A 14,346-nucleotide genomic window follows, 5' to 3' on the forward strand; every position below is an offset into this window, starting at 1 on the left:
CCACAGTTGCGCCTCAACTGGGTGCGTATATCACTGAGCAGGAGGTGCGGGCACAGTTAAGGAGATGGCGAGGGGGAAAGTCTCTGGATTAAATGTCCTGCCCATAGAATTCTGTACTGTGTATGCCGCAGACCTCATCCTTAAACTTGTGGCTCTCTTTAATGACTCCCGAGTGTGGGGAGTGCTCCCTCCATCCACCACTGTGTCCCTACCAAGAAGGATCAGGATCAGGATCCACTTCTTGATCTGTATCACCCAGCTTTCGATGCCTAACGTTGACTATAACTGCCTGAGTAAAATTCTGGCGAACCCATTAATCCCCCACATATGCTTCCTGGTCCACCCTGACTAAACTGGTGTCATTCGTACTCGTAGTACCATGTCCAACATTTGTCAGCTGCTTTTTGCTGTGGACCAGCGGGACCAGCTCCCGCCAGATGCTCTAGTCATTTCTGTGGATATTAGGAAGGCTTTTGACTCCCTCCGCTGGGAGTTCTTACATGCCACCTTCATTGGCATGGGCATTGGCTTGGCTTTCCTCAAATTGACAAAACCTTTATACACTAGTCCTGTGGCCCAGGTTTGCACAGGCTCGGTGATTTCGGAAGTGTGATGATGTGACTGGCTCCGGGTTCCCAATGGGTACGGATGTGAGGATAGGTGTGTGGGACTCCTGATTGCTGGGATAGAGATATGATTTCATGCACTGCTACTGTATATGGGTTCTGTCCACTAAGGCCCATCTCCGACTTCCCTTTTCTTCCTCTGATCTGTCAGACCCTATTTCATCGGCCACTTTATTGTAATGTGCACTGTTGTTGCTCAGTCATCTGCATACCTGTGATACCCTACTGTGTTTTGTTTGATTAAAATGTAGATAAAAAAATGTACAAGTAGACATATGGCAGGGAAATGTGAAGGAAAGATGGTCCTCAGGAGACTTGAGACGTCTGCTCAAGGTCAGAAATGCTTTCCTTGTGGTATAGCATCATGTATTGTTGAATGTGGAGAGGGTTATTAACTAATTGACGTACACCACTAGACAAAATGCCTTGCATCTCTACCTAAAGTCATACAAATATCTACTTCAGGGACTTTTGTACAGTTCTCTGTACCCAATGTCTTGTTAATCAACATTATTCTTTGTTTGCGTTCATCCTTTTTAACGCCGGATGCGTAATTTGTAAGGAGGTGGCTTGAATGAGGAAGGTGTTTGCTTTTATTTCTATAATTTGAAGGTACCGAGGTATACAATACTCCGTTACGTCATTTTTTTTTACCTCATTCTGTTGTTTTAATTGTTGAAATTGGCTGGCAAAGACTAATACAATTATGTTTTTAAAAAAAGGAAAACACAGGGAAATGGACCAGTGCATGGGAAGGAAAAGGTGATTTATGACAGCAGAAGTTGCCCCCTTAAGTTTGTCTCTTAATGTGGTCCAGATAATTGCACCCTCTCTCGCTCTCGTTGCTCTCCTGGGGTTCGTGCGAAAGGGCTTTAGGAGTGGATTTCTCACAGCCATTATAGGAAGGTGCCGGCCTGTCTTCTATCTTTGTTTTATTCCACAAGCAATATTTACCAAATGCATTTTCTTTACCTGATGCCCTGTTTATAAATAGTTGTTAATTCTTTCCCTGGGCTTGGCTCCTTGTATTTCATCAGAATGTTGAACATTACACTTCAGTGTAAGAACTCCGTGCCGAGCAGTTTGGCCTCGAGTTATTGAGCAGGACTCCGGTTCAGGACAGTAGTTTGCAGGTTCTCATTTGGATGGCACTGGGATTAAAGAACCAATTGGAGCCTCCTTTCGTGATATTTGTGTAAAAGTAAGCCTGGGAAAAGCCTGAAGGTTCTTCTTTGACCTGGTATTGCAAGCAAATCAGGACTAGCAAAGGCCTCTGTAATTGTGTGATTTTGCACAACACCATTTCCCCGCGAAATTATGGATTTACTGCACTTACTGTGTGGTAAATGCAGTAAATCCATAATTTTGCGAAAAATCTGCAAATTTTAAGCATCAAATGGAAGATTAGGTCTACCATTTACGCGTTAATTTGCAGATTTCAACAAAACCGTGTCTAGCTCGAACAGATCAAAAGTTACCAAAAGAGTGCTATGTATTGTGCCCCAAAGTGGAAGACAGTTTGCAAAGGTTAACTGACCATCATTTAGATCTAAATGGATGCATTAGACTGGTAATAATTAAGTGGCTTTTGACGAGACAAATCAATATTTGTTAAAATTACAAAATTGTGTTAAAATGACAAAGTAGTGAACTAATACTGCTGCATTACACCACTTTGACTTTTTGTCTCATTTGGTCCTCTGTTGCTGCATAGTTGTTGCTGTCCGCATTAGCTAATCAGTGAAGCCAGAATCTTGTTGCAAGGAGCCTCCCTGGGTGCAGCATTGGCCAACTGAGCATGTCTCAATTTGTGCAATGAGCTTATGTTGCCCTCCCGGATTCAGTTTCTTTAGCTCAGATTCTGCTGCTTGGTGGTCCTCCAGCAGTAGACGTGGCATCAGCGCCTAGAGAACAGTGCTTCTGAAATTAATCCTAGGGACCGGTTAATGAAGGAACTTGTTCAGTTGAGGTTGCATCCTGGTTGTGAAGCTGGAATGAAGAGGGATCCGGGAAGAGCCATGCTTTGGGGGTCCCAGGGATGTGGAATTCCTATCGCCCGACGCCCGGGACATCTTGTTTGGGGTCAAGGGCTACAAGTTTTTATGTTTACTTTGTCCTTGGGACAAGTAGGCCCAACCCCCTGCAGCACAAACCCTTTGGCTGCCTGATTACAGAGAGTGGAACTCTCTGCAGTTGAGTTAATGTGTTTCCAAAAGATAATGCTGTTCGAACTTGTATTTATGGTTCATTATTTGAAAGTCTTCATTATTAGGGTGAGTGCTGTAAATAAATGTTTTAAGGTCACACTTCACTACTGACGTTGGTTCCAGTACAAAAAAAAAAAAACGTGTATACACATGTTTGAAAAGTTTAGGCTATGAGGCTAAGTATAATGCTCCCAGAATGCTCTCTGATTATATGCAAATGAAGTGTCATTTAGTAAAATGTGTTGATGCATGCTAGTATTTCCCAAAAATATTTCTAATGGAAAATCAGTGTAACCATTTTCAACACGATTATGGGAAGCATGAAAATAAACAAACACTGACAAAGCCAACTGATCTGACATATTTTTATAAGTCTTTTAGTTTCATCAATGCGTGTCTTGTTTTGACATGGCTTTTGTAACACTTTATTGTTGTGGGAGCTACCAGGCCCTCAACATTGTAACAAACACTGGCAAACCCCCCCAAAAAAGTTTTTGAACTCTCTAAAAGCACACCAGCGGCATAACAAAGGCCCCGCAGCCGCCCTCCAGGGGGCCCCTTCAGCACAGCACCTGCCCTGAGTGAGTCTGGAGAGGGGGCTCCTCCATGTTCTTTACAAAGGGGCACCCTCCAGTTTAGTTACGTCACTGATTGCCACTGTAGTTCCTGACACTGAACAAAACTACTTTGTGTGGCAATATGCTCCTTGTGGAAGAGCAGAATGCGATCACTCACAGTAAAGCCGGCCGAAAGAGAGAGAAATAGAAGTTTAATAAAAACAAAATGTCTTTGTTAACACCAGACCTAATTAGGGACCAAGACCCACATGTAGGTAGCTTTTTGCATGTCGCAAACAGCGACTTTCGCTGTTTGCGACATGCAAAAAGCACACTGCGATGCACAAACCCAGTTTTGCGATTCGGTAACCTGGTTACCGAATCGCAAAACAGGTTTGCGACTCGCAATTAGTAAGGGGTGTTCCCTTCCTAATTGCGACTCACAGTGCAATGTAGGATTGTTTTGTGACCGCGAACGCGGGTGCAAACCAATCGCAGTTTGCACCCATTTCAAATGGGTGCTAACACTTTCGCAAAAGGGAAGGGATCCACATGGGACCCCTTCCCCATTGTGAATGTCACTGTAAGCATTTTTTCAGAGCAGGCAGTGGTCCTGTGGACCACTGCCTGCTCTGAAAAAATGAAACGAAAACGTTTCATTTTTCATTTTTGTTATGCATCTCGTTTTCCTTTAAGGAAAACGGGCTGCATTACAAAAAAAAAAAACTGCTTTATTGAAAAGCAGTCACAGACATGGTGGTCTGCTGTCTCCAGCAGGCCACCATCCCTGTGAGGGCCGCCATTCGCGAGGGGGTCGCAAATTGCGACCCACCTTATGATTATTCATGAGGTGGGCATTTGCGAAGCCCTTGCGAATCACAGATGGTGTCAGGGACACCATCCTACATTCGGATTTGCGACTCGCAATTTGCAGGTCGCAAATCTGAACCTACCTACATGTGGCCCCAAATTCTTAAAGAAAGTCACAAAAGTGCACCCATGGTATATGTTGTACCCTATAAAATATTTGTGAACTGTATTTTAGCATGGGTAAATTCGATGTGTAGATTTGCTCATGTAAAAATCTATTTAGCATTTGCAAGTGCATTTTCCCTCCAGCCACTTTCTTCCCAACCCTGGAAGAAGTTCTAATTCTGCCATTGTCAGGAGTAAATGTCCAACCTTTCTTATTATGGGAAAATATTAGAGAGAAGCTGGTAAAAATCTTTAAAACATGCAGGTTAGTAGGTTTGCAGACTCAAAGGCATTCCAGCCCTAGAACTATTGCTTACTGCTTCCTCCAGCCCCAGTATGCAGATCTGCAGAAAGGTGGCAAAATAAGGAAATTGTTACAGTAGGGATTGAAACTGCAAGTATTTAAGCCCTACTATGGTAGTAGCCCTGGCATAATCAGAGAGGCTATTATCAGAGCACTTACATAATGAGATTGCTGCCATAATTTGTCGCCACACTACATGGCACCAAAGGGACAAGTAGATCTTTTTACAGGACAAGTAGATTTGAGAAGCAACCTGTCCACTGGACAAGTAGATATTTTAATAAATTCCACACCCCTGGGTCCTGTTTCACAGTGGTGTTTCGCTTAATTATATTTATCAGCTTTTGTAGCTGGCATGTGGTTTCCATTCACAGCTGTATTTCAGTGTGCTATTGGAAATACAACACTACACCCCCACACCAAATCACCCCATGCTCAATCTTGTCCTGGTTTCTGTAATCTAGTATTAAGCAGGCCCTTGACTCCCTTGTGATTGAGGTGCTCCTGTTACAAGTGCTTCTTGTAGGTAGGTCCATGCTACACATAACAGTCTTTACAAAAAATAAAGCTGTAGTGGTGGAAGTGGTGGAAAAGCATGTTTGGTTCCAGGATAATGCATTTAGCACCCTAACACCGTAGGTTTAGACGCTCTGCAAGTGGAAGGGATTTCAGGCTGTGTTCTGTGCAAGTACTTGCTGAAGTCTCTTTCCTTGCACTAGCCTATCTTTCAAGTGGTGTGTATTTTTCTTTATTCTCTTATGTTTGTAAGGCACTCACATGCTCAGGTAAAGTAATAATTGCCGTACTGTGTGCTGGCACTGGTTGGCGCAGGAAGAAGCTGCCCCTGGTGGGCATTTAGAAGCATGCAGTGTGCACGCCTACCCTCAATGTGGTATGTTTCACCAGCACTGATTCAAGACAATACGTCCACAGAATCCTGCGATGATTCTTCTGTAGCAGACACTGTATTGGCTTATCCTTCAGACCCACTCACTCTTCCCACCACCCACATCTTCTATTAAACCTCCCCATAAAATCTTGCCTATAACCTCAGCCCACACTTGCTGCACCTTCTGCTAGTCCACTACACATCCTCAAGTGCTCCTAAACCCTGATCTGCGCTTCCCTTGCCACCAACCTGCGCCCTGCTGTTGCAGAATGAAAACCGATTTGTCTCATCCAGTTGATCCCAGGCCAACCTGCTGCACACCCTCCTTCCCCAGTCATGGAATCCTCACAATTTTTTCCATGACCCCGTCCCATCTGGATATGCCTTCTTATTCCAGCAGTAATTGCTCTTCAGCTTGATGGTACCCCAAAGGCAAACTCACAGCGAGCAAGGTATTTCCAACAGAAGTAGAGTGAGTCTAAAAAATATGTTATTTTAATAAGAAATAAAATGTCCTACAAATGTCACCAGGTCAGTTGCGAGAAATCACTCTGCTTCTTCTCTGACATCCTTCACCTAATATTAAAATAAATAGCAAAAATAGAGCTCTCTGAAACTTCAATGCTCAACATTCAGATTGGTTATTGTGGTCCCACAAAGATTGCTGGTCTGTTTTCATTGCTAGGTGTGGGGGGTAAGTGGTGGGTGGGCTACACAGTGTAGGCCGCTAGGCGGTGTTCTCTGCCGGTGTAAGGAGGAATGACAGTATGTTGGACATGTCAACTGTCTGACCACCTCTAGTGATTACGGGAAGATTTGGTATAAGCCTGCATCGAGTCTGCTTTCTATAAAACTAAATTAATACAGAGGTTTCACAACAGCGAGAAATGTCTAGGTCATAGCTAACCGTTTTGTATCAAGTCTCTCTGCCTTTGTTACAACACAACTCAGATTTTTCTTGGAATAATCAAACCTAAAAGCGGATGTTCCCAAGATGCGCTTGGGCTTTGCTTCTGAAGTGAAACCTACTGATAATTGGTTTAACAGCGCTGTGAGGTAAGTATTAGGAATTTATGCAATTGGTCTGTTTACCAATAACATGTGCTCAAATTCACCTCTGTCAGTGTCTTAAAGGGTTTATCATTGGTCTAAGGGTAAACCTTCTTTGCTTTGTGGGGATGGGTATCCTGTCTTTGGTTTTGGCATGGGAGTGTTAAAGTTGTATAACAAGATGCCATAATGGTCTCAAGAAGAAAAGATTAAACAATGGGACGATATTTAGTATTTGTAGAACACAATTTGGCAATGCATTTGGAACATAGCACTTTTGGTTTGTTTATCCAGGTTGTTGGGTCCGTGGTTGAAGACGGAGACGGAGCGGGGAAGGTCTGATGGGTTTGATTTGAATATGTGTATCGCACACACTGGGTTTGAAATTGCCGATAGAGCCCCTGTGCGTTACTCTACTAGCTGAGTGGGCTAGAGACTCTGGTTTGAATGGATTGGTGTCATACCGCTGGTGTAAAAGTAATGATTTGCTTCCATAATCCAAATTCCAAACCATTTTTAGAGTGCATGGCTACCCGCATTTCGGGTTTCCCAGCACTGAGCGAAAGGGTGGCGTGAGCAACCTAACCAGAAAATTCGGGGAAAAGGAAGGTATTTCGCTTTTTTTCTGTAACTCAAATGGCTGTTTTCCTCTCGCAGACTTCTGGGTAATGCATGCCACATTTTGGGCGCTAGGTACGGAAATTACCTCCCCCCACTTCTTGCTCTTTGAATTTTTGGCACAACCAGCAGCTCTTGCTTGTTGGACCTCAAATCCCTATTTGCTTTATGGGGCACTCCCAGTCCGAGTGCCATGCCTTTGGTGTATGGGGAAAGGTTTGGTTTGAGAACACAAGTGTCACTTCACTGGTGCGTGGTAAGGTATATTTTGAGTACCTCAGAGTCACAACATTAGTAGACAGGAAAACGGTTTGGTTTGTGTAGCTGGCACTCATGCCATTAGTATATGGGGAAAAGTTTGTTAGAACACCAGAATTTCACCTCACTAGTGTAGACAAATGTTTGGTTTGAGCACTGAGTACCAGTCTATTGGTGAAGGAGGAAAAGTGGGGTTTAGTGCCTAAGAGTCAAGGTGTTGCTCTAAGGGAAAACGCGTTTGGTTCAAGCACCTGGATGGCTTGCTCTTGATGTAAGGGGGATATGATTTGGTTTGAACACCTTGATGCTGTGCCATTGTTGTTCAAAGGAAATGGCTTGGTTAAAGTATCTTGAGATCATACCATTTAGGTAAGATAGAAAGGGTTTGGGCTATGTATGGTGATAAAATACCAGTGGTTTGGAGAAAGGGTCTATTCTGTGTATCCAGTTCTCGTGTCATTAATTAGGCAGGCAACAACTTTGTACTCTTGGTTGCAATATGAAAACCATAAGGTGGGTACCTTATGTACAGGGTGTTCTCTCATAGGTCTAAGGGCAGGGTTTGTTTTGTGTGCCTTAATCTCATTTGCTACAGGGGGGAAGTGGTTTGTTTGGTTGCAGTTGTCATTATGTTGGAGGGTACGACGAGGGCTAGAAAGAATCCTACGTGTTTTATTTGTTTGTGAATGCAGTTGTCAGTATACATGCTTTGAGAAACAGTTTGTCTGGACATAGATTTCATCACTTTGTTTTGGGGGACAAGAGAGCAAGAGGGATGAAACAGAATGAACATGTTTGTTTTGTATGACATGTCTGTAGTTTTGGGGGTGACACGTCACAGTTCTTAAACTGTGGCTTTTCAGATGGGTGTAGCTTACGCAGTACTGCTCTTTTCAAACATTCTGACACATACAGTTTTCTTTTTTCTGCTGAAAACTCAAAAAAGAAAGTATATGGGTTGTAAAGAAAAAACTGAACTGGGTAAGCTCATAACGCCCACTCTGTAACCGCTTCAGAAGATGATGGGTTTCTTTTGTATTTTGTATTAAATCTGTTAACACAATACAACATACCATAGCATTGTGCGCAAGGGTCATTGGCCATTTTTGGAGAATGAAGGGCGTAGGCTGATCACAGAGGTGTGCCATTAGTTTATATGCCAAGGTGTAGGTTTTATTTTACATACCCTTTATAGCATATGGCTGAAGTCAAAGATACGATCACAGAGGTGGTCAAAGGCCATTGCCTTATCAGTTGCTTGCTACAACTGCATCATGCCGCTGCTACCTGGCTAAAGAAGCCATTCACAGCTTTAAGGTGTTCTTCTGTAGGGGGGACATCCATTTCATATGTCGTTTTTCTTCTTTTCACATCTTTCAAATCAATACTGCCTGATGCATGTCTGACCTCTGAAACTCGTCCCTTTTTCTGGCCCAAATATCCCTCTTTGCAACTGTAATTTATGTATTTGAGGGGTAGGAAGCAGGAATCGCAGACTGGGAAAGAACAAGTGCATTTGCTAAGCACTGCGTTCCTCAGAGGACCAAAATAATGGAAGACTAACTAGACTGAAACATACTCTTTTTCCCTTCTGGGTGCGGGAAGGTAATGGAAAGAGCAGTGTGAAGGAGAAAGCAAATACTTACTTGCTGGGCCCCAATATTCAAAGTGTGAGAGTAAGCTACCATGTATCCCCTTTGGCAAAAGCACTGGAGCATAAAAGCATTATGTCAACATAAAGGAGATGACAAATCACTGAAAGCAGCATATCCCAAAGGGCTGATGCATCGGCATGTTGTTTCCCATGAGAAGATTAACTTGCCCAAAAGAACTAGGCATCACAATACGGATTAGGCTCCCTAGGAGAAGACCACATCTTTCTACTGCTTTCGTTAAAATCCCACCCATGGGCTCTGGCTGTAGTGAAAGGATGTAGACCGTGCCCATCCCAATCCCTAGTTTCCACCCTCAACTATAAGAGTTCATTAGCCTGAGCAGTAGGGCTGGAGGTGTCCATTCACAGTTCAGCTGACTCCCAGTTGCCATCACATCTCATCAGCATGGATGGGTTTGGCTAAATCTGTGTCCTTCTGCTGTTCAGATGCTCTTTGTGATTCTTTTTCTGGACGCTCAGTGGCTTTTTGGCCAACCTGGTCTAGACCTTCTGTTTGATTAGGAAGAGAAGCATTTTTGGCCTTCATCAGACCTATCAGGTCTGGTGGTGGTTGACTGTGCCTCTGAGCCACCACGTTCACTATGACGTCTTCTGGGGCTAAAGGCTGAAGGGGTTCCCACGGTTTCTCTTCCCTAGTTTCTTCTAGTGGACTTAGACCAGGAACAGCATCCTCCTTTGCTGAGATTTCTATCGGTTCCAGAGCTTCGGCCTCATTCAGAATATTTCTTGATATAACTAAAGAGAAGCAAAGAAAGAGGACTTGGTCAGTCAAGAGAGAGCAGAAACATCTAGAGGACGAAAATTGGGAATTGCAACCAGCATACAGTTTTATGCTGCTTTAATCAAGAAAATGTAAATGAAGCTCTAGTCATAAAAAACTATCAAGCAAGCCTGTTAGTATTGAAAAAGAAAAACATCCATGCTACACAACATGTTGTGTCACTCACAAGAAACATTGTAATTGTATTTATACAGCACTTACTACCCCTGACAAGGTGGCAAAGAGCTTTTCCACGAGTAGTACGCGACTCCGGAATCCAAAAGGATTAGTGGTGGATTAGTATAGGGAAATATGAGTATAGTATTAGTAACGGGAGGTATGAGTTCATTTGAGCAGAGGACATGTGAGTCTGTTAGTTGGATTGAATAGAATAATGGAGGGATAGAAGAGGGAAGAATCCAGAAGTGTTAATTGAGAGATCGTAGTAGTAAGATGAGGTTTGGGATGAGTAAATGAGAGAGGGAGGAGGAGAGAAAAGTCATTAGAAAGGGATTAGGGAGATCATAGTAGTAAAATGACGTTTGGGATGAGTAAAGGAGCGATGGAGGAGGAGGAGGGAAGAGTCTGTAGAAAGGAATTAGGGAGGTCATAGTAGTAAAATTAGGATTGGGATGAACCATATAAAAGATACATGATGGAGAATTTAGCAGTGTAGTTTGTGAGATTATAGCAGTAAACTGAGGTCTGGGGTGAGCCAGGATGAGTAGAGGAGAAAGGAGTCTAGGAAGGGTTATTTTGGAGATCATAGTAGTAGAATGGGTTTGGGATGAGTCCGTGAGTAGAGATAGAGGACAGATTGACAGGTATTGGGTGATGGAGAGGCAGAGCAAAGTTTTCGAGAGTAATATTTTTCTCTTTTACAGTAGGACTAAAGTAATTAATATTATTAATATATAGATACATGATGACATCGTAAGGGAATATAGGTGTAAGGAATATGATATATTTAGATTTAAAGTTGTATCACATAAACACAGACTTTCAAGTGTTGCAGTATTTAAAGTTAATTTATTTGTGTACTTTTATAATATTATTGTATCTTTCCTCAATATTTCAGTAGTGAAATGCTTGTTGATACATAGTTAAGATATTTTTCTATTGCGATTGGAAAAATAAGAACAGAGACTCATAAGCATCTAATCAAACACCTTATATAGAAACTATGCAATGACCTATAAAAAAAAGTTAAGCATAGAATAACACATATATATATATATATTTATTTATATGTATGTATACACACACACACACACACATATATATATATATATATATATCCGCGAACAAGGCTATGGCCGAAACACGTTGGGAGAGGACCGATTTTTGTCCACTTGGGCATTCATGGTTAACTTGGAGTCCATGGTAATTCCAAGGTTTCTAACTTCCTTAGATACTTTAGGAGGTGGTCCCAGATTGTCAGGCCAGGGGCAGAGCGGGTCATCGTTTTTCCAGCTGCCGCATTTGAGTTTTTCAGTTTTGGAAGCACTCAGCTTGAGATGGCTCCACTGATCAGTGGCACTGAGGCAACTGAAGACTTGTGAATTTCTAATGTATTTGGGGCATTCTAGTTAAAGGGGCACTTGTGTGTCATCTGCATAGTTGTAGCATGTGAGCTGAAATTAATTGATCATTGCCGGTAATGACTTCATGTAGATATTGAAAAGCATGGGTGAGATGATTGAGCCTTGAGCGACCCCTGCTTTGTTCAGTAGGGTTTGGATGAGAAGGGAGAGTATGGATGACATTTGTTTTTTTTTAGAAGGTAGGATGTGAGCCATTTGAGAACAGTCCCCTTTATGCTGGCTTCTTAGAGTCTTTATATTAGTGTCTGAAGGTCAACTGTGTAACAGGCAGCTGAGAGGTCCAAGAGAAGTACTGCAGTAACTCCATTGTGGTCTCTGTTTTTAAGATCATCCCAGATGCTGATGAGGGCAGATCTTAATAGGGCAGCAACGATTTCTTTATATCGCCACCCTGATCAAAAGATCTCTGATATTAACTAACTGTAAATCCAGGGAAGTCCAGAATATATACTGAGTGGATTGCAAAAATGCAGAAGATTAAGGGCTTGATTACAACTTTGGAGGACGGTGTTAATCTGTCCCAAATGTGACGGATATCCTGCCCAACGTATTACGAGTTCCATAGGATATAATGGACTCGTAATACAGTAGGTGGTATATCCGTCACATTTGGGACGGATTAACACCGTCCACCAAAGTTGTGATCAGGCCCATAATCTTTTGAAAACCTCCACGCATTGAGATTTGGGTCTGTAGGGAGATTCTTGAAAGTATAGAAATGCTGGAATGACTGAAGTGGCACACTGTCTTTTTCTTGCAGGCTTCTTTTGTTTTCATTACTATTTTTCCTTTTTGAGGGATTTGGCTTATTATCTAATATCAAATGAATTTTCAGACCGTAAGTTTGATTACATTACAAATGAAATGTATACTTATTGCTACATCTCAAAAATATATTTTTTTTGTAAAAATAAAAACAGAAAAAACATACAGTTGTAAACCTCCCATCCCCCACAGATCAGACAGAAGTCGTTGTTTCTGTCCAGTGCGTACCACCAACCTTGCGCGGGCCTCGAGTTCTTGAAGGCAGACTGGCCTATCTTACTGAAAAGCCAGTAGGGGTAAGGCTCTTAACTGCATGTCACATACATCCATGTAAATGTCCCTGCTCCTGCCCTGCTGGCCTTTCAGAAGGCACTTGGATGTCCGTGAAATCTTTCTATAGCCTCAGTTGCCTTGGACAGTGCCACAACCTATGCTGCATACCTCCATCAAGCCCAATAACACAGGGCCAGCAGGGTAGCTTCTCAAAGAAAACCTTGAGGGGTTGTTACCTCCTGTGGGCTTGTATCCATTCTTGCTGAGTGCTGTTCCAGACCTAAAAGGGCTGTAACTTGGAAATATCAGCAAAGCCAGGGAGAATATGAAGATCTAGAAAGGAATTAATATGTTATTAGCACACTAGCAGGCAGGCAGCCTGGTACTTGTTTAAGTCATTTTAGCACCAAGTCAGTATTACTCATTTTTTGAACCCTAATGCATACATTAGAAACAGTAGTTAATTATGTGTATGACATTTATATATTGTGAACAATGTCATTAATCACAACATAATTCATGGATTACGTTTCAGCTAATGTACATATCAGAACTATTAGTTTTGGCTTTGTTAAACTAGTCTATACACACACAAGGAAGTTCCAGACAATTTGAAATTGTTTGAGACATTGATAAGACGTTCCTCAGACCTAAGATGTATGTACCAGAGCACATAGGGAGAGTATACAACATAAAATTTGGAATCTGAGATGTCAATTATGTTTGTGTAGCAATAATCCTTACAGAGCGAACATACTGAAATGTAAGCCATAAAGCCAGACAGTTGACTGTTCTGATCTAAATATTTGTCATTGAGTAGTAAACAAAGGGTCTCATTTAGAGTTTGTGGTGGAGTGGGCACTCTGTCGCAATGTTGACAGAGTACCTTCCGCCCCAAACTGAAGGTCCACCTACGATAGAGCCTACTCTGGCTCTTTTTGCTAATATGCTCCTCTCACAACCCTATGGAGTGAGGGCTGTCGAAGGCTTGGCCATTCAACTGCCCCCCCCCCCCCCCACCCATCACCCAGCCCCTCCCCTAATAATTTAGAGAGGGAGGTCGAATGGCCAGTTTTTACTGTGCATTACTGTCAGGAAACGCCTGGCGGTAAGTGGCAGTAAAAACATTTAAATGACCACCACATCATTGGAGGAAGCTTCCAGGGTGTGGGTGTCATTACAAAGAAAACACTAGAGATAAAAACAAGGTATGAATGACCAAGTGAGAGAATGCACTACAGATACATACGCCTTACATGAAGGTTTGTTTGAACCACCCAGAGCTCATGGTAAAGCAATCATGGATACATGCTGAGTCCAAGAGACAAAACTGTGAAATCCTAATTGTGAAGCCTCTGCTGAGCAAGCAAATGTGAGAGTATATGTGCATACACCCCATAAAAGAGTGCTATAAAAACATCTGAATATGTTGTTTTCAATTAAAGATGCACATCACACACACACTTATATCCCCTTTTTGGTAGCACTGTTTTCTTTACGTTAAGAAAAGTATACTGTTTACTCCTAACCAGAAAGTCTAAATGTTACTTGCCAATTTATTTTTGTAAGTTTAATGGTACATCTTAGAAACACCCATTTTCTATGCAGGGTTTTGCTCTGTGACCTGACGGGCCTTTACATTTTAATGGTTTTGTTTTACCGCTGGCCTGGAAATTTCTTTATAGCAAAACTGTTATTTCTCACCATTTTTTTTTTAAATAGCCTAAAAATGTTGCCCATCATGCAATAAGTATCTACATTTTGTGAGGCATTACAAACAAAACA

At 42.2% G+C, this 14,346-nt stretch overlaps 1 protein-coding gene across 2 annotated transcripts in view; it reads right to left on the reverse strand.

Moving 5' to 3' along the window:
* Positions 1-6,031: 6,031 nt before the first annotated feature.
* Positions 6,032-14,346, reverse strand: part of CREB3L4 (cAMP responsive element binding protein 3 like 4) — a 36,410-nt gene continuing 28,095 nt past the window's right edge. For both annotated transcript variants that reach the window (XM_069218157.1, XM_069218158.1), the window contains 2 exons: positions 12,798-12,894; positions 6,032-9,894 (listed from right to left, as the gene is read on the reverse strand). In XM_069218157.1, the coding sequence (XP_069074258.1) occupies positions 9,530-9,894; positions 12,798-12,894 (462 nt within the window). In that variant the 3' untranslated portion in view covers positions 6,032-9,529. The remainder of the gene's footprint in view (positions 9,895-12,797; positions 12,895-14,346) is intronic.

Source organism: Pleurodeles waltl, chromosome 12, assembly GCF_031143425.1.
Source record: "Pleurodeles waltl isolate 20211129_DDA chromosome 12, aPleWal1.hap1.20221129, whole genome shotgun sequence".
Lineage (NCBI taxonomy): Eukaryota > Metazoa > Chordata > Amphibia > Caudata > Salamandridae > Pleurodeles > Pleurodeles waltl.